Genomic DNA, 26,996 nt, shown 5'->3' on the forward strand with positions numbered 1-26,996 from the left:
TATGAATCAGGAGTATTTAACTGATTCGACTTGTGCCAAAAATGCTAGACATCAAAGGAAAATATGAATTGGCTAGAATTTTCTAAAAGGGTGAGTCTCAATTCTAGTTTTCTAAGACGGTCAATAAGAACTCCTAGAACTAGATCCTAGGCTCTAAGGAGGAGGAGAGAAGACCTCACAAAAATGAGGTCAACACAGCTCCTCTGAAATTTCTCATATCCAATGTCAAAATCAGTTACACCTCTCCTATCTCTAACTATAAGATTGATGCGTGTTAGAAAATTCGCGGCGGTAGAGTAATGAATTATCATTTTAACATTGCACGAGGATTCAACACACACTCAGATAAAAGTGAAACAACCAGTGATGACACCAGAAGTTTTTACCTGAAAAACCCATAAAGGAAAAAAAACCACAAGGTCTGACCTAATTATAAGAATCCACTATATGTTGATGATTACAGTGACCTCTTGTCTCATAGATGGGAAAATATTACTAGATTTTCAGATTACAGCATCGCCTGACGGTGTCCTGTCAACTGTGGTCGGCGATGATTGATAGTGGGTGACGGTCGGCGATGGTGGTCGATGGTGGTCGGCGATGATCGCCGACGATCGGTGGTGGTTGACGACAGTAGATGATGTTCGGCGGTGATCGATGAAGGTCAGCAGTGATCGACGGTGATCGACGGTGGCCGACGGTGGTCGACAGAGGTCGGCGATTGTTGCCGATGATTGGTGGTGGTCAACGAAGGTTGACGATGACAGAGATGATGTTGTACTTGAGCTCTTTCTCAAAGCCTGAAGTTCTCTCTCAAGCCTCCTCTTTCATGTGAGGGGTGAAGCTCTATTTATCGTGTTTTGAGTACAATTAATGCAGGAATATGAACCACTTTTGATCGGACGGTCCGGAGAGCTTCCCTTGATCAGATGACGTTTGATGGACATTTGAGTGCCTTAACGATGTCGGGATTGAGCAATCTTGGGCTCGTTAGATTCATCTTGTCGAGACGCTCAATTCGACTATGAATTCGCTAGATTCGATATCCGTTTCATGTCAAATCAAGCCCGAATCATGTCAAAAATCCTATAATAGTGGTTTAATGACTTGATTCGGGCTTGATTTGACTCGGATTGGACTGACTTTCATATCATTAGACCCGTCTCATCGAGCCGATCAGTTTGACTACAAGTTTGCTGAAATCAAAGCTCCGGATGACTCTTAATGAACCACTTTTGCATCGAGATTCGTGCCGAATGATGAAAATTTGTTGGTGGAGTATCAGTTGCCCCCCTATTTTCGGGCGAAACCGAAAATATTAAGATCCATAGACTTTTCATAGAGGACAAAAAATTTAGATATATATATTTTATTGCTATCAGTATGTAAATAAGAATAACATTTATCCTTAACATATTAGTAAACTGAGTCTAGCTCAGTTGGTGAGTGTATTTTGCCATGGGGGTTAGGGTTTCAATCCCCCCCTTAAGAAAAGAATTTTTTTTTTTACCAGGGTCTGTAAGCCGGGCCGAGACCCGAAAGCCTGAAAACTAGACCCGTGGGCCACAAGGGGCAGGAGGCCACCCGTTCGAGACCCCGAAGGGAGCTAGAGCGGGCTTTGAATCCGGACTAACCCGGATCGGCGGGAGCTGAATGCAAAGGGCCACAGACAGCTGAAGCAGCAGGATTTAATTAATTAATTAACTAATTAAATACAATCCGAATACGAAGAGCTGAAGCATTCAAAGTTTCGTGGGCCAGCTTAAGCACCAAAAAGATTGGAGAGCTGAAGCATTAAAAGAATCTAAGGCGGGCCAGCTGAAAAGAATCGGGACAGCTCAAGTAGCAGGATTTAAATAAATAAAAAACATTTTTTTAAAATCACAGAATGTGAAAAGTTTTTTATTAATTTACTGTTGTTTTAATTTTAATTAATTTCAGTCATAAAAATAAAATTTGAAAGGCTAAAAAAACTGAGAGAATATGAAATGAAAAATTTTATTGTGAGGGGAAAAACTATAAGTGATGAGGAGAAGAAAATTATCTGGCGTTGCGGAGAATAGTTGCGGCGGAGCGAAGAGTTGTGGCGAAACAAAGAGTTGTGGCGAGACGGAGAGTTACGGAGAAAAGTTGCGGAGAAGAGTTGGGGTGAAACAGAGGTTTGAGGTGCAGAATTGCGGCAAAGTGTTGCGATGGAGAATTGAGGCAAAGAGTTGCGGTACAGAAATGCAGAGAAGAGTTGCGGAAAACTATTGCGACGAAGAGTTGCGGAAAACTGTTGCGGCGAAGCGTTGCAACAAAGTGTTGCGGTGAAGCATTGCGACAAGGCGTCTGGGCGACGCGATGTGTTGTAGCAATGCGTCGCGGCGATGCGTTGCGGCGAGGCAACGGGTGGTGGCGAAGCATCGCGGATTGTGTACTCGATATTGAGTGGTAAAAATGGTTCACCGAAGAAGGATTCATGGGGGGGTTTTTTTTAAATGTCACAGTGGATATCTAATGATATCATGTGGATAAATTGCCAACGACCATTAACTTTTCCGAGGCTATGCATCAGAGTGTTACTCAAAGATGTTAACCTGCATAAGATGAGCCAATGGAAGTCCACCGAGGAATTATTAACCCATCCGAGGTTGTTTGTCGGAGCATTGCTTACTTACGAACCTGTGTGGAAGGAGTCAGGTGTAACCCACCAAGGACTGTTAACCTATCCAGGATTGTTTATCGAAGTAAAAACTCGACGATGTTAACCCATATGGAAGATGTTAGATCAAATCCCTCTGGCATTGATCGTGCTCTGACTAAGATACAATCGAAGTTGTGTATTTCTCGGATCGAGAGCATGGAGTGACTCGAGGATGAGCCATTATACTTTTTAAAGATATCATTTATATATAGGAAAGTAAGTGAATAATATTTAAGATACATTAATTTAATTATGCATGAGTTGAGATGTAACAACATATGTGGACTGTACGACTGGGTGTTACTGGTAGTACTTGCAACGATTTTCTGCATTCCAAGTCTGAGGCAAGATTTTTTCATCTGAACCCTTGAGCTTGAAGGTTCCAGACTTGATCATGGCAGTCACGATATATGGGCCTTCCCAGAGATGTGATAGTTTGTTGCGTTGGGGACCATGACCGGCGGCTTCAATACTACGCAAGACCAGGTCACCAACGGAGATAGATCGAGGCTCGACTCTCTGATTGAAGTGGCGAGCAACTCTTTGGGCGAGCAACTCTTTGGCGGTAGGAAGCAACTCCTCTAAGATGGGCCACATCGCGTGTTTCTAAAAGTAGATCCAAATGTTGTCAGAGCTTTTCCTCGTTGCTATCTGAGTTGAAAGTCTTAACTCGTGAGTTTGAAACTCCGATATCAATCAGGATAACAACCTCAGTGCCGAAACATAAGTCATATAGAGTTTCCCCAATTGGAGTACGCACGGTTGTGCAATAGGCCAAAGGACGTTGAGTAGCTCTTCTACCCACTGCCCCTTAGCCTTCTCAAGACGAGACTTCAACCCCTTGAGCACTGTCCGATTTGTCACCTCTGTCTGACCATTTGTTTGGAGATGCGCCACAGCAGTGTGCACCAGCTGAATGTGAAGATCATTGCAGAATGATGTGAAGACCCTTCTAGTGAATTAAGTCCCATTATCGGTTATAATCTTTGCGGGGAGCCCAAAGCGATAGATGCGACTGATAATGTTTTACCAGAGAAACTGTTTTAATTTTGCCTCAGTGATTTTGTCAGGCGGCTCTGCTTCTACCCATTTGGTGAAGTAGTCGACAGCTAAGATGATGAATTTTCGTTGTTCAATAGCTATCGGAAATGACCCCATGATATCTTCCACTCATTGGACGAAAGACCAAGGACTTAGAAAAGAAGTGAGTTCCACTGGAGATGCATGTGTAAGATTGGAGAGTAGTTGACAATTCTTGCATTTTTGAACAAACTCTAATGCATCTTGCTTGATCGTGGGCCAGTAGAAACCTTGCCTCATTATTTTAAGAGCAAGTGTCCTACCACCAAGATGCTCCCCACATATTCTGGAATGAACTTCTCGTAAAGCGTAATCAGCTTTAGATGGAGGAAGACACTTGAGGTAAGGACCTACAAATGCCTTTCTATACAGTTCATCCCCAATAAGGATGAAGTTGGCTGGGGGTGGGCAGCCGTGCGTCGGATGCGAATTGATGTAGTAGCATCATTTGGCAGTGTTTCGTCTCGGAGGAAAGAGATGATGAGATCCATCCAAGATTGCTCCCTTGGGTCATCTATAGACATTATCTCCCATGGGCCATGGATGCTAGGAAAATGCATCTCCTCAATATACCTTCTTTTATAGAGATCTCCAGTTGTTGAAGTTGCAAGCTTAGAGAGGGCATCAGCTCGGGTGTTATGCTCCCGAATTATATGAATGAGCTGACATGTTTCAATTTGGGCGAGAATTGTTTTTACCAGATTGAGATACCGCACCAGTTGTGAGTTATGAGTGTCAAATTTTCCTTCTACTTGGGATGCAAGGAGTTGAGAATTAGGGTAGATAATCAAGTTTCGTACTTCACAGTTGATGACAAGCTTTAATCCGACGACAAATGCTTCATATTCAGCAACATTATTGGTGACTGAGAATTTAAGTTTTAACATGCATATGTATTTTAAGCATACAGAAGGAAAATTGTTTTAATTTTGATTTTTATAATGAAAACACTTTCATGAATATTGTATCTGTTCTTATCAATTTGTTTTACTAATTTTGAAAAAAAAATGATTGTCCATAAGTCGATCACGTCACCGAACATAGGACTACCAGACTCTACCAACAACCTAAGAAGGTACGGGTCCCCCTCTAGTCTTATGTCGGTGAATGATACTTTCATCCTACAGTTCATCAGGTCCCATAATTGAGTCCTGGTGTTGTAGGATGAGATATCATTCTACTCTACCACAGGTGTATCTTTGTCATCATCGCCCTACGCCCCAAAACAAAACCGACCTACTTGCAACCTTGCTTGATGGTTTCACATATAGCAAAAGACTATACATGAGCACTTATGTATCAGACATAAACACAGAAAACCGAACCAAGAAGCAAGGAAAGAAAAAAACAAAAATGAGGATGAGAGAGAAGAGAAACTGATCCACCCAAAGGATCGAAGGAAAAATGGTAAAGCAATTCTCAATAATCATATTAAAAAGACCTAAAAAATAGAGCCTAAGGTCCTCGAATCAATCCCAGAATGATATCATTTTCTCACATTTATATAATTAAATCAATCCTAAAAGGGGTATCCTTTCCAAATGACAATTTTATGAATTTCCAAACCCCTTTATGAATTCAATTTATATCAAATTCATAATTTATCAAAATAAAGTTTCAAGAAATCTTCATATGTCATAAAACAAGAAAGACTAATCCATAAAGAATAATATTTTTTTTAAATCTCCAAAAACTATGCCAATACCAATCCCATTCAACTTTATCTTTAATCAAAAGCTTTTTTCCCTTTTCTTTTATATCTCATTAAAATGAAATTATTCTTGTAAATATCCATGATCAAGGCAATAGAAAGAGACAATCACCAACTTAATTTATTCCACTAAGAGTTCACAAGTTAAAGCTTACGGGTAAAGCAATAAGGGAGGGGAGAGCTCACGGGTAAGGCAATAGGAATCACAACCAAGCTCCAAATTCAGCTCACGGGTATGAGCCAAAAGAGAGGAGAACTCACGGGTAAAGCAACAAGAAGAGGAGAGCTCACGGGTAAGGCAACCGGGCTCACATCCAAAACCCAATTAGCTCACGGGTAGGACCAAAAAAGGAGGAAAGCTCACGGGTAAAACAACAGAAAAGGAGAGCCCACGAGTAAGACAACAAGAATCACAACCAAGCTCCCAATTAGCTTACGGGTAAGACAACAAGAATCACATCCAAGCTCCAAATCCAGCTCACGGGTAAAGCCAAAAGAGAAGGGAGACCTCCAACCAAGCCATGCCCAGCAAAAATATCAAATTAAATCCAAGGGATAATTCTAAGCAGAAAGAGATTTCAGCCAAAATATAATACCAAAATAAGCTTAAACTGAACCCACCAAAGGGGTAAACTAAGCCCAAAGAAATAGTCCAAACATATAAGAAATTTTAGCCAACATAACTCACCAAAAGGAGCACAAACTGAGCCTAGTAAAAGGCCAACCCGAACCCAGCAGAAAGGGAAAACCGAGCCCCATGCATAGAAAACCAAGCCCCATGCATAATACAAACCAATTTCAGGCAAGAGTGAGACTAAACTCCAGGAATAATTTTAACAATGAGGGATTTCAACTCGAGTACAACCTCAAAAGAAGCCCAGCCAAGTCCAACATAAGGAACAAACCAAGCCAGCATACGGACTAACCAAGCCAGCACAGGGGCAAAACTAAGTTAGTACAAAGGGCAAAAACATAGCAGCATAAAGGCTAAACCGAGCAACATATGGGTAGAAACCGAGCTAGCACAGGGGGCCAAAACTTAACAGCATAGAGGCTAAATCGAGCCCAACACAGGGGGCCAAACCGAGTTGGCATAAGGATAAACTGAGCCCAACACAAAGGGGCAAACCAGAAAATAACATTCAGTATTTACCCATCTCAAAAGAACAAGAACCGAGCCCAAATAAGGGGGGCCAAAATCGAGCAGCAAAGGGGCAAAACTCAGCCCAACACAGGGGTAAAACCGAAACCATATCCACCATAAAAAACAAACTTTGAAATCAAATTCCAGTCATTTATACGTTTTAAAATGATCCAAAACCAAGCTCGGCTTATGGGCAAAAATAAGAACAATGATTCCAGCATTTATCCAGCCCTGCACAACTAAAACCGAGCCCAAGATGGACAACACCGAACAACATAAAGGCTAAACCGAGCCCCAAGATAAGAGGGTTCCAGCTTTTGTATCAAATAGTGATAGGCAATAGGTAAACATGAATAAATCCTTTTAAAGCCAACATTTTCCAACATTTATTCTAAGCATGAATAATAATAATAAAAGCTTTGATAATTTCATCTAACATGCATTTCTAGAGGAATAAATCTCTTCTCAAAACTACCATTATGATACTTCCAAATATCTCAAGCAAGAGAAATAAAGGCAGCCTATACATGCTCTATTCAGATTTTTCTAGGAACTATTCATGCTTAAATTTCAAGAAGCAAACCCAAATCTTGCTTTCACATGAGATAGGAAGTACGTTCATGCCATCTAAAATAGTGCCAAGTAGAGGAGAGAAAGAGAATACATTTTTAATGCAGATTTAAAGAAAAATACTAAAATAAATTGAAAGAAACACCCCTCACAACAATCCTTCCCGAAAGCCTCATGCAAATAGCCCCACGGCTTCTAGCTCCCGGCTCTTTAACCACAAGAGTATCGGCTAACAGAGAGGAAGAAGAACTCCCCTCGAATAACAAATCAGAAAGAAATAGCTTTCCCCCACAAAAAAAAGAATCCAAGCCTTCTTCTCTGAAAAACCCTCCCGTTCTCTCTCAAAAATTTCAACAACCCAACACAGTAGATTAGGAAATCGTTTTATAGGCAGAGAGGAGAGGAGAAAGAGCCACCAACCAGCCTCACTAGCAACGAATCACACAATGGGGTAGTAAATGCCACAGTAAAGAAGGAGACAGTAAAGCCTCGAGAAGGAGAAAGGTCGGCCAGTTTGCTTCCCGCAATTTGAGAGCCGAAAAGCCAAGGGGAAGCTCGAGGAGGCAAGCCGTGTATGCGAATCGACAGAAGAAGACTCGAGGAGATGAGCCACGAGCAAGAACGACAAGGAGAGCCGCGTGGATCCATCGTGGATCTAGGGCACACGGAGGAGAGGGAGACGAGCCTCGGGATCGAGCGGAACGCAAGGCCGAATGAGGGTTTAAGCATGCGGGTAGATGTGTAAATAGGATTTAGGTTTAATATAATTATAATTTAAGGGTATTTATATAAAAGAAAGTATTTAATATTTTGAAAAATAAAATTTTAATTTGTGTTTTATTCGTGCGTTGAAACATAACAAAATTAGTATCATTTTTAAGTACTTATGACGTTCTGAATGCGCTGGCGAGGTCCGTTTTGTCGTCAGAGGTTATTTTGACGAATTTATCGATTTGCGTGCCAATTTTCTTGTGTCGGAAATATGAAAAAATGGGTGTCTTTACTTATCACATTTGGTGTCTCGGACGCGTTGGCAGAGTCCATTTTGTCGTCGGAGGTCGGCCGGGGAAGTTCACCGGAGAAGTTCACATTTTCACCTTCACATTTTCACCCGTCCTTTAAGCATAACTGAAGTCCGACCTCGTGCAATTTTGTGAATTTTGTGCATTTGTGTATGTTATGTGACGATAAAGTCCTGACGAGGTTTTCCTAGGACTTGAAATCCTATTGGGAACTTCTCCCTGAGTCTCCACACAATAGCCTTTAACTGCTTGTCCATAAGATGATAGTTTTGAGACCATAAATGCTAGACATCACAGGAAAATAAGAAATGACTGGAATTTCTAAAAAGGGTGGGTCTCAATTCTAGTTTTCTAGGATAGTCAATAAAAACCGCTAGAGCTAGATCCTAGGATGCTAAGGAAAGGAGTAATGACCTTAAAAATGAGGTCAACAAGGCTCATTACATTGAGGATTTACCATGTCTCTCTAGATCTCTCTCTCTACAAGATCTCTCCCTCAATTCTAAAACCTCTCCACTTCTTCTCCTTGCTGAATTTTCTTCCTCTTGATTTTCTTGATCAGATTTTTCTATCTCCTTATGGTGGTGATGCCAACCCCACAAGACCCCTCATCTATTTATAGATAGATGAGGCTTTCCAACAGGCATGAAAATTACAAGTGTGTCATTTATGTCATAATTAAGAGCCATGAATAAACAACAAGAACACCTAAAATCTTGAGAAATCACCAATAAAAATCTCATGATTCAAGGCTAGACGGCGTATATCCTCACCAAATCTCTCCCAGCCAAATTTCATCAACTTCTCACTTCCAATTCTTAGATTGTTAAGGGGAGGCAATAGAAGCATCTAAGAAGTTCACGTGGTCACAATAGCATTCCCGCAAGCACATGGACACCTGTGCTTCCCGCAACAAAAAACCTCATCACTATTGATATAAAACCCACACACTATATCCTAGCCGTAGATTCAATATAGTAGAATTACACTTATGACTTGTACATCCTATTTAAACCATCACATTGTAAACACCTCCGTAGCAGAATGAATACAAAAATATTAAATATCTATTTATGCATTTAGATCTTTATTCCTCAGATTTTGTACAGTATGCATGCCTTGTTTAAGGCTGACACCTCATTCTGAGCTTTGTTGATTGTCCAATTAGGTGAATTGAATAAAATTATGCTTTAGCGCAATCTTTTTAAATTGATTTGAGATGTGTGCATCATGTCAAAAGTTGTGCTTCATGAAAGAGAAATGAGACAATTGCCAAAATTGTTCCCTGCTCTTTGTAGGGTTATATTTTAGTCTCAAATCCTATAAAAGTACTAATCTAGTATCAGAATCTTTTAATGGAGGCTAAAATAATTATTCCTGAGAACTATTTTAACTTATATTAAAAGAGTCTAGAGACCAATTTAACACTTTTAAATACTGTAGGAATAAAATGACCACATCTAAATAGTCAATAGACTATTTTTGACATGTTACTAAAAGATAAATTTTACAATCCCAACAAAAGTATTACTCTTAATGTCCTATCTTCTTCTCTGCCCCCTCATCTCAATTTTCAAAAAACAAGAAATATTCTTCTCATGATTCTGCCTCTACCCAAATTTTATGGTTTCTCTCTTCTCCCAAACCACTCCCTTCTTCCTTTACAATTGCCTCTCTAAACCCAACTCAAAACCCCCTTATTCAAAAGACTAAATTCAAGAGGAAAACAATCCATTCAAAGGCAAATTTGAAAGAAAAAGAGTGTTTATGTATTTAGTTATGAAAAGATACTCACAAATCCCCAACCAATTCTCATGAATTCCGAGCCAGCTAACGCAAAGTTGCACTTTATCGACAAAAATAGCTCAATGTACGGGCGCTCGTCCACCACAGCGACAACTCCTCCTCTACTCGGTCCGAGTTCGAGTGCTCTCACATATTCATCTAGGTTGTGAAGAACTCTCAATCTTGAGCTTGATATTCGAAGCTCTTCGATCAGATATTTCTCAGCGAATGAACCGACCTGATAACCAATGGGATCGTTGCTGTTTATTATAGTATCAATTCCAGTTATAGGTGATGTGAGTTGCCGGACAGTCAGGATCGAAGTCAGGCTGGCCGTATAGCTAGATTGCACTATGAAAACCACAAACAGCCATATTATGAGAACAAGGCGGCCTAAAGTACTGACAGTTGGTTCTCCTGAAAAAGTAAGAAGAAGAGAGAATTGCACGTCAGCAAGAATTTAAGACTTTTTTTTTAAATGGGAAACTTACGTATGTAGCAGACAATTCTTATGTATTTACATATTTCACCGAACTTTCATATTTACATAACATGTTGGTGCCTTAATCCTATGCATGAAAAAAGTGTATTTCAGTTTTAGAAAATGATAATAGTGATATTTTTATGTGTGTGATGTATGTGATGTTAAAGATTTGAGTGCTATGTGTGTAAATATGAAAGTTTAGGTGTGAGATACATAAATACATAAGAATTATGTGCTATGTATTTAAATGTCCCCTTTTAATTGAAGATAACATGTTAAAAATAATTTATAATGCCAACTCACTATGGGCAAAAAACAAAGTTGAGAAGCTAAACCTGCAACAGAGAGAATACTTGCACAGGTTAGATGTTGTAAGTACTGTAATTCAAAATAAATAATAATAATTTTCAAATACTAGTCTGAAAAATATGCATGTTTTTGAAAAATGGAAACTTGTATCACATTGAACATAAAATTGAAAAAAGCGGAAAGAAAAGGGCAACACATTTAGAAGGGAAATGCTCCAGTACTTTAGGAACTCAATATTGAACTGCATACACTTTGAATTTGCAACAGATTAATCATCATTGATTTATTTTCATATTTTGTTAAATTCATTGCACTTCATGTAGGGGATCTTCAGTCCTCATAAAATAAATAAACATTGACAAGTAATCAATATTGAAATATACCATTGAATTTGGAAAACGATGTTATTAATTTCATAATCATCAATATAAAGTAGCAATGGCAATTTTCTTTGGAGAATAATGATAGAAAACTAAGCAGCTGAAATGATAAATTGCCATTTCTGGCCTTTCAACCGTTCAGAATAATAATAAAAATATTAAAAATTACATTTTAAGAAGATATTTAAGTTCAATAGAGGCGTTCCCTAAGTTTATCTGAAGCTTACTATTAAGTATCAAGGTATGTTGAATTTGGCTGAATTTCAGGATATCAGGAAGACGAAAAAGAGCACATCCAGTTGTGAAGAAAAAGAATGGTCTTGGAATAGAATGAAAAAGAGAATCAGGTTTCACTATGCAAATGCTTTATCAAAGTGGCCCTTATTGGAATAGTATATTCAATTTTATCTCCTTCGTTTCAAATGTAAAATAAACCTATTAAAAAGTAGCCTATCAAGCCCCAACAACTCTAAATGGACGCAATGAAGGGTTAGACACTTTATTTTTGTAAGTTTTTAACAAAACTATGACATCTATTGCTACTTCTTGAACAAATTTTCGATACATATTATATAATATTCTAAGTTAATTCTAGTAAAAGTGTGAATGTTGAGATGATTGATTGTGTACCATGATTGTGAACCAAAATTATGAATAATTATTGTTGTGCTGGTAAATTTGCAGCCGTCAATTTGTATATTAACGTTTTAGTGTTGTTCGATGATCCGACATACACGCAAGTAAACAAAATTAATGGAAAAGATAGTAGAAGTTTTTGCGTGAAAAATCTGAAAGGGTAAAAACCACGAGACATGACCCAGTCTAAATGATTGCACTATGCTGATGTAACTTACAAGCTTTACTGGCCCTTGAATAGTCAGAAGTAATATTACACGAGAAGGGCATGAATTTCACAAGGGAAGTGACATAAAACAATAAAGAAGTGGTGGAAACCCGGCTATTGTGAAGACAAGCTGACGGTAGAGGTTGAGTATCAAAAAATCTAGTGCTACCGTCGACGATGATGGCCAGGAAGTAGAGGTCTTACGGCTACGACGTGATAGTTTAGCGACAACGGTTGTGGTTTGGTTTCAACAGCGGTGGAGGCTAAGCAACATTGGTTCGGTGGCAGCGACAGTCAAATGCTAGTGGTCCGATTGCGGCGACTGTGGTCCGACGATGTCAGTGGCTGATAGTGGCAGCTGCTCCGTCGACAGGGGAACAATACTCCAACAATAATGGTTGTGGTTGAACGACGTTGATTGGGCGATGATGGTCTACAGTAATATCTGGAGATGGTGATCCAGCAATGTTAGCAACAACATTGTTAGTTAGCAGATTACGGTGGGGGTTGGAGGTGTCATCAGGTGATGGTTATTCGATGACGATGGCGGTGGCCATGCGACTATGGTTTGGCTATAACAGAAGTGTCAATCGAGAAATAGTAGCCCCCAAAGTAGATTAAATCATTATATATCTTGAAGAATGACGATTAATGCTAGATGATGATGGCGGTCGCCGCCCCTTCCCTCAACATATTCTACCACTCCTCTAGCGGAAGTTACGTCGATAAGCTTAATTGTGCAATATTGCTTTCAGCTAGCCCAAAGCTGATTAAGTCTTGTAACATATATCAACATGGTGGAACTATTTCAACAAGGCTAAGTCCCCTGGTTTTTACCTTTCAAGTTTTCCACGCAAAAACTGTTGAGAAATTTAGGGCGAAGAAAAATAAGAATCGGCACAAATCCAGAAGAACACACAGAGATTTAACGAGGTTCGACAAAGATGCATACGTCCTCGGGAGCAGAGCGGCGAATTTACTATTTCAAAGGAGTCCATTACATACCCATAGGGTTACACATCATATATATAGATAAAACTCACAGATAAAATTACTCACACGCCCTCGCTTCCCCCAACCCACTAAATTCCAAGAGACACCTCTTCAATTCCAAGAGACACTCCTCTTCGTTCCAGGAGATACATCTCTTCAATTCCAAGAGACTCCAAATTCTGGTATATGAGTCATACCTAATAAATCTTCACCTTGGCGAATATCCAGCCACTTAGGAGAAATACATATACCTAACAAATCTCCACCTTGACGAATATCCAGCCTCTTAATAGGAATACATCATGGAGTTTCTTATACCGAATTGGGTTGGGCAATCATGTCGTCTAATAATTGCAAACATTCAACAAGTTCAAGCAATGCAAGAACTTGTTGATAGTATCTGGCTTGGTTAACATATCTGCTACATTTTCATCATATGATTAAACAAAGTGAACTTCACCAACAACTGTACTCCCCAACAGTTTATAGATATTACCTGCAGTAATCTTTCCTTTCATCACAGTCAATTCATCTATAACAATTCTATGTAAAATGCCCAAGGAAATTAAATTCATCTTTAAATCTGAAATATGTCTTACATAACATAATGTTCTGACAGTGTCGTCATACATCTTAATTCTGAATTTGTTAATACCAGCAATATTGTAACATCTATCATCACCCAAATAGACTGAACCCGAATCTTATAACATGTATAAAGTAAATCATTCTCTGTTAGGTGTTATGTGATAAGAGCATCCTGAATTAAGAATCCATGTATCCTTCAATTGAGTTGTTGTTACTGAAAGTGCATCACCATCACTGTAATTTGTAATGTCACTCTGCACCATATTCATGGACTTGGAAGATACATTATGTTTCTCATCAAACTGCTTCTTGAGTTGTTGTAACTGAAAGTCCATCACCATCACTGTAATCTATAATGTCACTCTGCACCATATTTATGAACTTGGAAGATACATCATGTTTCTTATCAAACTGCTTCTTGAGCGTTGAACAATCTCTCTTCATATGTCCCAGCTCCTTGCACTTGTAGCAATAAATCGCCTTTCTGTCTTTCGGCTTTGACCTGAAATTTCGCATTCTAGAACTCCCCTTCTCCTTCCTTCCACAATCCTGATTGCCCTTAGCATATAAACAATTATCATGAGAGATTTCCCCTGCATTCAGATTCTGCTGGTTGTGAGTCATCAATGTTGCAGTAATCTCATCAAATTTGATTGTTTTTTTCTCATATGTAAAAGTAGTCACCAGATGTTCATAGGAGGAAGAAAATGAGCACAACAGAATCATTGTTCGGTCTTCATCCTCAATACTCATATCATTAAACTAGTTGATAAAAGTAGTTTACTTTTGTATTGGATCTTCGTACAACACTGAGACGTTAATATATTACTATATCTCCACGAATTTACTAGCAGAAAACAATTATATTAGAGGAATTCAATTGGAGTGATATCCATTGAGGACAAGATAATTAAAAAAAAAAATCTTCGAAGATTTTAACATGCAGACTAAAAGGCAGAAAATGCACCATTAAACTAATCGATAAAATTAGTACTAGAATGAGAGGGTTTCGTCTTGAAGCAGCATATTAAAAAGTTACTCAAAATGATTTAGAAATAATAAATTTAAAAACTCAGACAGCACTCAGCAGAAAATGAGGATAAATGGGATAATTCGATTAATGATAACTAATTGATTATACTTATAAGCTAATACTAAAGAAAAAAATGAATTCAAAGGAAATAGATCAAATAGCAATTCAAATTGAATCCAGCATGTGAGGTGTAGAGCTCAAATGTTCAGTATAGAATATTTACTTTGAAATGGAAAATAATTCATACATTTGTGTCAACTAAAAATGGAAATAATATGAAAATAACTAGGAGAAAGGTACAAAATTCAGAAAAGCTTAAGGTTGTACAATTGAATTTCAACGAGCTGCAAAGCAAATAGAATGTTTGGTTGGCTATAAATTTGATACATTATCTCCGCAACAAAGAATCATAAAACCTGATTCTATCTAAAAATGCATGCAAAATTACAATCAAATTGACCTAAATTACATAGCACAAGTTGTGCAAGCAAAGCTCTTTTCATTTGACTCCATGATTATTAAACTTGAAATTTTCCTATTAGTTTGCCATGTACTAAAATGCGCGACCGATAACTTTACACTCCTAGCATAACTTCATTAATGCATCAATTACTTGGTATAATCATCAGTCATCATCACCAAGAACTTTATTACCCACCATAATAATGATTTCACATAGATATCCTTGGATCTAAACCATCCCCAATTAAATTCGCTCCAATCATCCACTCACACAAAACTATGCCATATGATCTAATAGTGAGTAATTATCGATACACATTCGTGGAAGTAAAATGAAACTTTCAACTAAACTTAAATTGTTTAACGAACCAGAAAATGGTAATGATTTGTTTCCTTGGAGGACCACGAAATTCATCATTGATTCGATGCTCAAGTATCCATATCACAGCTCCTACAAAAATGAAAAATAATCCCGTGACACACCACATCTCCACTGTAAATGGCTGCAAGAAAGCCCAAGCGCTTGATTCACGTTCCTTCACAGAAGTTAGTATGACAAGCCCAGCTTCAATAAAGGGCTGCGTAAAATCTGCAATCCTCGCCCGATCCATAGTAATCGCAATATCCCCTACGGCAGCATCAAAATCCTATAAGACGAAAACCAAAAGAACAAAACTAACTCAGTTTTTCGCCTCAGCATTCATACAAGTCTATTATTATCCTCTTGAAAACTCACATTTGCCTGAACTTTCTCAACAAGCTCTGTGTAATTTGGATTTACACTTCCAATCCCAAAAGGTATGAATCTGTAAGCAACAGGATAAGGCAAAAGATTTATTGCAGCAGTAAACACATCTATGCAGTAACCCTTCATTGTATCAGAACCTCTGTCCTTAGAGACAAATTCTGGGAAGCTATGTCGATTTGGCACTCCAATTCTCAACTCCAGCCCATTATTAGGGAACACCCACCCGCGGGGCTTTATTGCTGTCTGACCCGGCCATATAACATCGTATAGTTTTTGATTTATGCTGGACCGATTTGGCGGCTTGAGGTACAGTATTTCAGGAGTCTCAGTAGACAAACCAGAATAGTTTGACCAGTATCCTATGCTCCTTGATCCAGTTCCCACAATGTTAAGGATATCATAAGCAGGATGAATAATATTTCCATCAGAATCAAGCTGGAAATGGCCAGTAACACCATCAAAAACTGAACTTTTTATCTTCTCCAGCAAAAGATTTCCCTCGCCAAACACGCTTAGTGCTTCGAGGTTCAGAACTCCATCATCAACATCTTCCAATCTCGAATCATTATAAAATGAAATGGCTCCACCATCATCAAAAAAAGTATCCAATGCATGTGCTACCATCCACACTGAATCATAAGCATATAGGCCATATGAATTGAGTCTAAAATTTACAGCTTTATCGTCATTTTCAAACTTGCTCCACTTCGAAAGAAGACTCTTTTTCCTTTCTGTGTCTGCCGTATGTTGTCTTAGGGAAAGCACACCTTCCATGGTAAGCATGATTTCAGAATTTAGAGGGGAAGATGAATCTAAGAGAGAAGAAAGCCAGTCTGTAGCTATCCAAGCATATCCTTTTATCATCATTCCCAGATAATGAGCCACTGATAAAACTTTGATGCCGGAGTCCGGATTCGTGTGAAGAATGATTACCCGAGACTCCATTAGAGCCACTTTCACAAGCAAATCTGAAATTCTGCTCCTTTCGGGTTCCGGCGGCAAGGCGGCCTTGTAAGAGATCTTATAATTCCTTTCTGCGAGCTCATCGCTCAATGCAGCCACCCCATTTCTTCCATAGTCGTCATCTACAAAGATGACAATAACCTCCCTCCACTGAAAATAATCAACCAAATCAGCAATGGCAGCCATTTGAAATTTATCACTCTGTGTTGTTCTGACAAAGAATGGATACTGGAGAGAAGAAAGAGTGGGATCAGTAGCTGAAAATGAGAGCATTGGAACTTTGAGCTCATTCGCAACATGTGTGACAACATGAGCAACCACAGATGACTGTGGGCCAATTATTGCCACAATATCAGTCTCCATGAACTGCAAAACTGTAATTAGAATTCAGTCCCATAAGAACAAAATATACATTTAGATTATAAATGTGTATAAATTGAATGGTGGAAGAAAGTGGGATTCTGATACCTTGGACAATAGCGACGAATGCATTACAGTTTGAGTCTTGCTGATGCACCACCAGTCTTGTCCCTCGAAGAACAGATGGGTCAGAGTTAACGTCCTTCACTGCAACATTAATGGCGACCCTAGCAACCCTACCGATAGTTGAGTTCAAAGCTAAAATCGCCCCTATGTTTACAGTAGCAGGCCTTGAATAATTGTTCTTGCAGACTCCAGTTTCCCACAGGTAAGAACAGATGAAAAGAAAAATAAGCAGAACCAGCTTCATACTGTAATCACTGCCATGAAATTTAAAAATGTTTAATAAAAACTGCAGGCGGAGTACTAATGGATAAGAATCAAGGAAATCTTATTAAACTGTAAAACCCATAAAATCTCTTTAGCAGGAGTGGCGAAATACCAATATTTAATCGAGAAAAAGACACAACCCTTCATCCCCTCAAAACCCTAATCCTAAACCCAGAATCTTTTGGTGATGATACTGGAAAAGGAGGGGAGAGCTCAAAAAGCAAAAGTAAAAGAAGACATGATCTTAAAACATAAAAGTTTGTCCATTCACCATTGAAGAGGTCTGAGGATACTGAGTTTAAGGTGAAAGTGAAAGAACAAAACTCACCTGCATAAGAGTGACAAAAGGATGGAGGTTTTAAGTACCGGAAAACTTGTCGTTTGAAGCTGAAGCTGGCCCCGATGAATCTGTAGCAGAGGGAGGGAGAGGAACAGGAGCGATAGAGCCTCGTGTTGAGTAATTCTTTGAGGATTTTGAGAGGTGGAAAGGAATTGGGAGCAAATGAGAGGCGAATCACAGAGAGCACATTTAAGACGTGATTCTTGCTTTAGGTGGTGAAGGAAGGAACCAGGAGATGAAGATGTAGTCAGTGAGGGAACTTTCACATTAAGGCCCTGTAATTTCAAAGTTTGATTTTTTTGAAAGGATTAAAAAGAAGAAGGGATATTTGCATACAGATCCTCCCAAACATTAATATTTACAAATAAATCATATATGTGACTTTTTTGAACGAGGGTGGTTTTGCAATTAATTTTGATATTTGAGTTAGAATTTCAAAAATGGATGAAAAAAAATGCTAGATTTATAAATAGCAAGTTTGTTTGGGGTGGTCTGTCTGTAATTAGGGCTGTCAAAATGGCGCGAACAACTTCATTAAGAAACTCTTGTTTGACTCGTTTGCAGTTAACAAACCTAACACAAATATTTTTTTGTGTTTATAAATTGGCGGACATGAACTAAGATTTGTTCATTCGTGTTTGCTCATTTTGGCTCGAAATACTATATATCTATATATTGATGAGTACTATTTTTAAAAAAAGTTATTTGACTACAATGCTACAAAGATTTATAATCAATTATAATTTTTAGTTAAAAAATAGAATAAAAATATTAAATTATTTTTATACGATATTTTAATATAAACAATAAGAGTTAAATCTTGTCTCAACCCTTAATATCCTACGGTTGAGTGATTTGGGTTGTCAAAAAGACTCATTGTTTGACGAGCCGAACACAAACACATTTTTTGTGTTTGAAATATAAACGAGTCAAACGTGAACAGTGATATTTTTTAACAAGTCGAGCACGAGCTGAGCCTGACCTGCTTGCATTCGGCTCGTTTACACCCCTATCTATAATTGCCCCTCAATATTAACATGCTAAATATTAAAAAAATGTTTAAATAAAATTCGGCTCTAATTTAATTTAAGCACAAACAGTTTTTATAGGGGCATTTACGTAAATACGGCAAAGTACTTTTGCATTATATATCTAACACTTAAATTTTCATATTTATAAGCATAACACTCAAATATCATCATTAAAGTGTTAGATGTGTGATATACACATTTTTATACATAGATATGATATATTAAAGTGTTATAAGTGTAAATATCGAATTTAGGTGTTAGATATGTAAATACATAAGAATTGTGTGGTATATCCGTAAATATGTAAACTTTTCCTTTTTTTAATCTTAATAGATAGAGACCACCCAAAACTTTCTATTTACAAATCTATCACTTTCTTTACTCTATTTTTCAAAATCTTTACTCAAATATCAAAATTCATGGTAAAACCCCGGCCCTTATATTTCATTTTTATAAAATTCTTAATAGTTTGGTCATGACACGCGTAAATACATCAGTTCGGTAGTTCAAAAAAAAACTATCGTATTTTTATTTCATATGAAATAAATTAAAAAAAAAATAAAAAATCTTTACTCAAATATCAAAATTCATGGTAAAACTTTCTATTTACAAATCTATTGATTGAAATAAATAGAGGATTCATGAAATCAAATCGATATTATGTGAATAATATATGCGATTTGTAATGGTTGTTTTTACCCAAATTTCAGTAAACAATTAAATTTCGACTTTTTTCATAACCGAACCGTTTAAATCAAATTAATTTTTTGCTCGGACGGTTAGACTTTATTTAAATTTAAGATAGTTTAGGTTTTCTGGATTATGGATTTCAGTCAAAATCGGTTTGACCAATTTTAAAACCGGTCCATCCGAACCGACCAAATGCACACCCTATTTAAGGGAATATTGATTTGGGACCCAACATTTTTTGCATGTATATTGAAGACTCTTTACATCTTTTGAGATTGCAGGTTAATTGATTTATTTTGGTTCCTCCGCCGCAATGTGTTATGACACCGACCAATGATTCTTTTAAGATAGTTGGGAAGACTGACATTCTCTCTGCCCCCTAATGAGAGTTGATACTGGGAGGCTGCCAAAATTTCGGGTGAATTTGAACTTATAAATAAGTTTAAATTTTGAAATTTTTGAGCTTATAAAATAAAAATAAAATGTAAATCATTTGATTTTAAAATAATTTGAAATTTTTAGCTTTTAAAATATAGGCTACGAGAATTTAAAAAGTATTAAAATCTCGAGCTTTTGAGATTTAAACTCTTTTGGCTTAAAAATATTTTCAAGTTTGGGCTTTCAAATTTAGGGGCATAGGGTTTAAAAATAATTCAAACTTAGAAATTCTGAAATTTTAAATCCTTGCCATCGGATTAACAACATACCTGCTAGCAAATAGAACGCGGTAAAATGCTTAAAATGAAAACCTATATGCATGCTTTTTAATTAATCCATGTCTTAAATCAGAAAAATTGTCTTAAGCCACAAAATGTTCCAACTAAATAACTCAAATGTATGAAAATTGAAAGCTCGTATATGCTCTAATTAATATATTGAATGCTCAAATATTTGGTTCGAGAATGTTGCGTGGGCTAATCGAGTCATCTTGCCTATAGAATATGGTTATAAGTCTCACCCAGTTTAATAATTTAGAAATAAACGTCCAAATATTAAAATAAAAAAATTTACAAGTCCAAGTCACTTATTTTGATCCTCCACTCATGAAGACTAGAGTTGATGAGTCTAATACTTGCGGAATAATTGTCTAAACCCTAAAATAAAAATTTATAAGTTCAAATCACCTAGTTTGATTCTCTTTGTAAGGACATGAGTCGACATGACTCATAAGCTAAAAGTTTAAATCAACAAAACTAAATACCCCTTTCAAATACAAATGTTTAAAATGCTTAGATCCCTAATGATGGCCTTATTGATCAAATATTTCAACGAAATGGGTCAATCTTTTAAATCAATATTTCAATGTAATCAACGAAAATACTCAAGCTAAAATTAAACCACTTAAGACTTAAAGCAAACCACATCCACCATCTGCAACAGTTTCTTCAGCGTGATAAACTTTTGATTGACTTCAGCTCACAAAGAGCTAATGCCATATTAATTGCATCCATATATTTGCAATTAGAGTAATTGCATGCCAATAAGGACGTAACCCGAGACTTCTGTCCGCGTGGTTCTGTAATCAAATGACATCATAAAGTAGCTGTTATGACCAGAGCCCTCTAACCGGGTGGTTGCCCCAAATGACACCATTATATTATGATTACGATTACAACATATATATTCTATAACGACTTTCTATCATTTAAGTTTTGAATCATAATGATATAATTGATTGACAAAATTTTTTATTAGTAGATCTACAAAGATTTCTTGGACGACATAACCCATAACTGCTGACAAGGATCCTTCAATTAGGTTGAGTCCACTATCATCTCTGGCTAAGTAGATCATGGATCATGAGAACCCAAGATGACGTAACCAAATGATCTTGATCAGGTTTCCTTCATTCTCCCAACATTAGCTTTAAGCTTTAAGTGATAGATTTTACAAATTGAAATCCTAAGTCTTCTGCTATTATATGTTAAATATTCAATTCTAAATAACTAGTCTTAATCGAAAGTGCATTCCCATTGTCGGGAGGAGTAATTAATCATAGGAGTTTGTGTTGTGTAATTTAGGGTGAAATAATACAAATACAGAAGAAGAACACAAAGATTTAACGAGGTTCGGCAAAGATGCCTACATCCTCGGGAGCATAGCTGTGAATTCACTATTTCAGAAGAATTACATACCCATAGAGTTACACATCTATTTATAGATAAAACCCATAAATAAATTTACAAACACACCCTCGCTCCCCCCAACCCATTAATCTAAGAGATACACCTCTTCACACTAAGAGACACTGTTTTTCATTTCAGGAGACATACCTCTCAATTTCAAGATACTCCAAATTTCCTGGTATATGAGTCATACCTAACAGTTTATGTGTATGGGAACCTCGAACTCCATTTCAAAAAAATCCTTGCAAAACTGAAATTCATCATAGCAAATCAAAATCAAACTCAAATAAACTATCAAAAGCATGTTTGTTCTTATCTATTAATATCAAGATAAAAATATGTCATATCAAATTAAATAGAGAAAAAATAATAAAATCAAAAAAACAAATCAAAATCTCAAAACAAAAGACAAAAAAACTCAGAGTCTAACACCAGCAAAATAAATAAAAATATAAAAAATATCTCCACGTGTTAACGTTTGAATTGGAGGCTTAAAAAACATTCTACAAGTTTTCTTCTACTGATGCCTCTCAAGGACAACTTACCATTGGTTTATCAGTTTTATGTAAAAAGATTTACATACATATCCTAGAATTGTTATGTATTTTTATATCTAAAATCTATATTTTAATTTTTTTATATTTAATAATTACTTTTATGCTTTAAAAAATTGTGGTTTCACTTTTTTAAAATTAAATTAATGATATTTTTGTGCTAAAAGTTTATTTTTATATTTAGAATTGTTTTTAGGGGCATTTACATGCATGCCACCAAAATTTTTTATATTTATATATCAAACACATAAATGTTAATATCAAATAAAAATATCATTATTATATAAAGTGAAATACTAATTTTTTGCGTAAATTAATGATACAGAAGCAATAAAAATGTAAATATAAAAAAAAATTTGATGTTATTTATGTAAATAGATATTAGTCGTGTGGTATGTTGGTAAATTTTTTTTTATTATTTTTAAATCCCCAGAGAATTCTTGCCACGTCGAAACTTTAGTGGAGCAGTTCTGGAATTTGGAAAAAGGTTGTATGCATCACGAGTTGCACGTGCCACGTGAGAGCTTTTCAACTAATAAAGAAAAGTCACATAATAAAAATAAAAAAAATAAAAAAAATTGAGATTTAATATTTGTGAAATTTCATTTTGCTATTAAGGCTCCGTTTGGGGGCGGCGGTGCATTTTACCTGTGTTCTCATGCTGTGTTTTCTCGTCGGACCTGACTGCCTGCGATGATTGCCAGAAAATTACAGTTAGACTTTTTATTATTATTATTTTTTTAATAATCACCGCAACTTTTTGAATAATAGTTTTTTCTTTAATAGTTTCACAGTTGTTTCTTCAAATAGCTACAGCTGCTCCAAATAGGCCCGTAAGTCTGAGATTTGGGCAGATGATTTGCGCAGACGACTGCTATTGTTCTTGGCCCACTCAGTCTCTTATTTAAAGACTCAAGTAGAAGGGGTAATGTTATATATCCAAGGACATATACATACATATCACCCAATTCCTATGTTTATTTTATGCATTTACAAGACCCAAATCAAATGTATTTACATATCTAACACCTAAACTTTATTTTATGCATTTACAAGACCCAAATCAATCATATGACATAAAAAAAATATCACTATCTTGACTAAGGTGGCATACATATATAAATTGAAGTATAGATGTTAGATAAGTATATACATGGAAATTGAGTTGTATGCATGTAAATCTTATTATACTTATACATAGTAAAACTTAATGAGTGCAAGATGTAAAACAAATCTAAACCAGCATGTATATAATTGAGTCAGAAATTACATGGTGGGTTCAAAGTGAGAGGCAATTCCATATTGTAAATAAAACCTCACTGAGGTCCAACGAACACTCTATTAACTCAGGCAAAATCGCCTTGGTGAGCTTGGGAAACTTCTCATATTTGTCCCCACAACCAAATGTACTTCGGTTGATCAGTTTTCAGCCAGATGATCCAATTTAAGTGATAATCTGATGTATAAAGCTATTTTCATGGGCATGGAAACTTCTATTTTATATAAATTCCAAATGATCTTTTATCATCTTCTTTTGTAATTTGCAAGGATGACACATTTGGGTAGCCACTTTATCATCTTATTTTCCTCTGGCATGAGCATTTAATATTTTATGCCTAAGAAACAAAATATTGAACTATGCTATTGTTGGATTCTGATTTATCCATGAATTCACAATAGCAAGAAAAGAAATATAAAAAGAATTTGGAGCACAGAGAATAGAGGTGAAAAAAATTAGAGAGATGAGAATTAGCTTTTCCCCAATCTTGAAATCTCCCTCTATTACACTGATCATTATTAGTTATAGAGGGATTGCTTTACATATTACAAATAATACATTTATTGTACATAATTCCCAAAGAATCATTTATCCATCTTTTCTCTTGCTTCTTCTCTAAATTGTCAGGATAACACATTTTGCCAGCCATCCTATGGTGTTTCACTTCTAGTAATGCTCGTCGGCCTATTCAAACAAGAGGCTAGCTAGCAGGGCCCATCTAGTTATCTCGAGGGTTTCTACCTCAAAGTCGTGCATATACCGGTACGAGTTGATCTCCTAAAGAGGTTAGTTAAGTTGTTGGGGTCGAGTAGTGGAGGCCGACCATCTTAAGCAAACTATCCTATCGGGTTCCTGGGCCGAATTTCTTGGTCGGATTGATCTGGCCGAATTGTCTTCGTTGGCTCGACGAGTTGACTAACTTCATCCCTTAAGCCCGATCCAGAGGCTTCTTAGTATATAGCTATCAACTAAATAAGCTATTAGAAGCTCATCATCTATTTTTTTCTAGAAAAATATCCTAACAAGGGTGAAATTTTTTTTTTCTTTATTTAATATAATTTTTAAAGATTCTAACTTCCAACCTCATCTTTAGAGTTAATGGACAATATCATTAGAACCATGCCCAACAATGACCAAAATATTTTGGTTGGGCGTAAGAAAAATGCAATTTTAGTAACATTTCTTACATGGATGAATTTGCATGTCTAATTGCACTTTGGATGGATCTTCCCCTCTTCTGACTTGCGGGGGACAGTTTGCAGACGTACCTGCGACCTGGTTTGCTTCTAAAAGTTGAAGGTGGAAAAATTGAGCATCTGCAGTGATCATTGAAAATGTCATGGCCATGATATGAGCAAGATTAACATGAAGTTAGAACAATAAGTTGTATATTTTTATACGAATTCAGAACAATAGAATAGTGTTTAGGACCGCTTACAAGAGACTAAAAGTATGTACCATAAGAATAACTTCATAAATAACAAGTTCAGGAGAAGCAGTCAATTCTAGCTCGTTAAATAAGGAAAGTTACAAAATCTCATTTAAAATAAAATTTCTTGTACAGTAATCTCTCTCGGTGACCGGTGTAAACCGATCAATTTAAAAAATCGGTGTTAAAAAAAACAAAAATTCATTGAGTGTTGCACTACATTAAAAAGAACAAACCTCAGGAATTTACAGTATAATCTATTCACCATCAATTGTGCTCTTAAATCTCCTCATAGAATCTGCTGATGCACTGGAGCAAGACTGAAACAGAATCAACAAACCATATTAGAATGCAGCTAGGAAAGCTATGGCAGGGAATCAGAAAGCAAATTATACGACATATAAGGTACATTCAAATGATTTTTGGAACTTTAAGCTTGCAAAGCACTCCTAAGGAAAATTTGGTGCATGCTAAATTTGGTACAATTAAAGATTCATGCGCACCAAGTACAAAATTTCAGCAGAAATGTGTTGGTATGACTCTTGCGACCATTTTTACTCAGCAGCATACAATTGTTCATTGGCCCATTCACACATCCAAGGGAAGGATGAATTATGTAATTCAAAAATCAATAAATGTAAAAAGATTCTCCTTAATAATAAGCTTGGCGTAAAATTCAACTAATCTCCTAATTCATCAAAAGCTATATACACATAATAAGAAGCAATCTATCGTAGACAGTGCTATGACTAAAAGTGACGAGGTGAAAGGACCATATAGATTCACAAGTGTATGATTGAGCACTAAAAATGACTGGATCCAACAACACAAATAAATACAGTAAGAACATTGACAACCATCTTACATGGTAAGCCAAAAAGAGAAATGACCAAACAAGTACACCTAATTTAATTCTATGGATCAATTGAGGGTACCACCAACTTATTGCTTCAAAGAAGCTCTAGAGACACGGGTGAAGAATGTTTTCCAAAAGGACAGAAAGAGATGTCTAAATCCTGTTCGATTTCATAGTATGAGATCCACTCCACAATACCCACCTGCCAAGGCCGTCCTTAATTCATTCATGTTTACCCTCCTATTGGAACCAAACCTATTCAAAACCCAAATGTGCAAGAATATCCCCAAGAAATTTCCCGTATATGAGAACCACCCAAATGTGCAAGAATATCCCCAAGAAATTTCCCCTATATGAGAATCTCTAAAATAAAAAAAAAAAAAATTTAAAAAAAAAAAACTTTTAGCCAAACCAAATAAGAAAAAATATAAAGAATCTACAAAATATATCCTTAAAACTCCTAAATTAGCTAAATAAGCCTGCAAATTTACTTCTGAACCAAACTCACCAAGGAGCCAAAGCCATATCAATGCTATCAAACAAGCTCATTTCGAAATTCTGATGTTAGAAAGAACATGGCATGCGACCCATGACTGGGTGATTGGCCAGTTTATGATGATACCACTATATTACGTTTACAAATACATACCATATGTTTCCTAATGCCATTCATCTAAGCTTTTGGTTTTGCTTTATTTATTTGATAGGACACAAAACTTTCTATAAACTTAAGTTGGCCTAAACTTGACCGCACATTTAATTTTCACTTTTAGTCTATGAAATCCTCCAAAGAAAAAAGCAATATATAGTCGCTGACAATGATCTTTTGGTTATACTGAATAAATTACCTCTGTTAACTAAATAGAACAAAGTCAATGACTGTCTACAATCATGAAATAGTAAGATTTTGATCAATTATGCCTAAAACTCAAACCAACACTCACTAGGCAAGAAAATAAATTATCTCCATTTTGCACCAAAGAAGTCACTGCAACAACATATTAAAAGCATGTAACTGCTAGCCTTATAAAGATTCTCTCCTCCACAAATGAAGTAGTTAATTATGATAGTATAAGAAGCCTTCATTAGAAATGCAAAGCCCCGCAAGAGGATGAAATCTTTTAGTATTGTATCATTGC

The 26,996-nt window shown here is 36.5% G+C and overlaps 1 protein-coding gene and 1 long non-coding RNA gene across 6 annotated transcripts in view; both read right to left on the reverse strand.

The window, feature by feature from the left end:
• Positions 1 to 18,158, reverse strand: part of LOC110025707 (glutamate receptor 3.1-like) — a 25,811-nt gene extending 7,653 nt beyond the window's left edge. For 2 of the 5 annotated variants that reach the window (XM_020726345.1, XM_020726327.1), the window contains exons 1-6: positions 17,881 to 18,158; positions 17,271 to 17,542; positions 15,828 to 17,176; positions 15,461 to 15,738; positions 10,786 to 10,817; positions 10,009 to 10,415 (exon numbers count right to left, since the gene is read on the reverse strand). In XM_020726345.1, coding sequence (XP_020582004.1) covers positions 10,009 to 10,415; positions 10,786 to 10,817; positions 15,461 to 15,738; positions 15,828 to 17,176; positions 17,271 to 17,532 — 2,328 coding nt within the window. In that variant the 5' untranslated portion in view covers positions 17,533 to 17,542; positions 17,881 to 18,158. Of the gene's footprint in view, positions 1 to 10,008; positions 10,416 to 10,785; positions 10,818 to 15,460; positions 15,739 to 15,827; positions 17,177 to 17,270; positions 17,543 to 17,880 lie in introns of those variants that run through there. The other 3 variants (XM_020726337.1, XM_020726360.1, XM_020726353.1) reach the window with 3 other exon arrangements.
• Positions 18,159 to 22,912: 4,754 nt separating this feature from the next.
• On the reverse strand, positions 22,913 to 25,346 carry LOC110039497. The gene is made up of 3 exons (XR_002295529.1): positions 25,238 to 25,346; positions 24,760 to 24,888; positions 22,913 to 22,981 (listed from the first exon to the last, which is right to left on the reverse strand). It is a non-coding gene; the product is annotated as an uncharacterized LOC110039497 (long non-coding RNA).
• Between the last annotated feature and the right edge of the window lie 1,650 nt (positions 25,347 to 26,996).

This window comes from Phalaenopsis equestris, unplaced genomic scaffold, assembly GCF_001263595.1.
Source record: "Phalaenopsis equestris unplaced genomic scaffold, ASM126359v1 Scaffold000002, whole genome shotgun sequence".
Classification (NCBI taxonomy): Eukaryota; Viridiplantae; Streptophyta; class Magnoliopsida; order Asparagales; family Orchidaceae; genus Phalaenopsis; species Phalaenopsis equestris.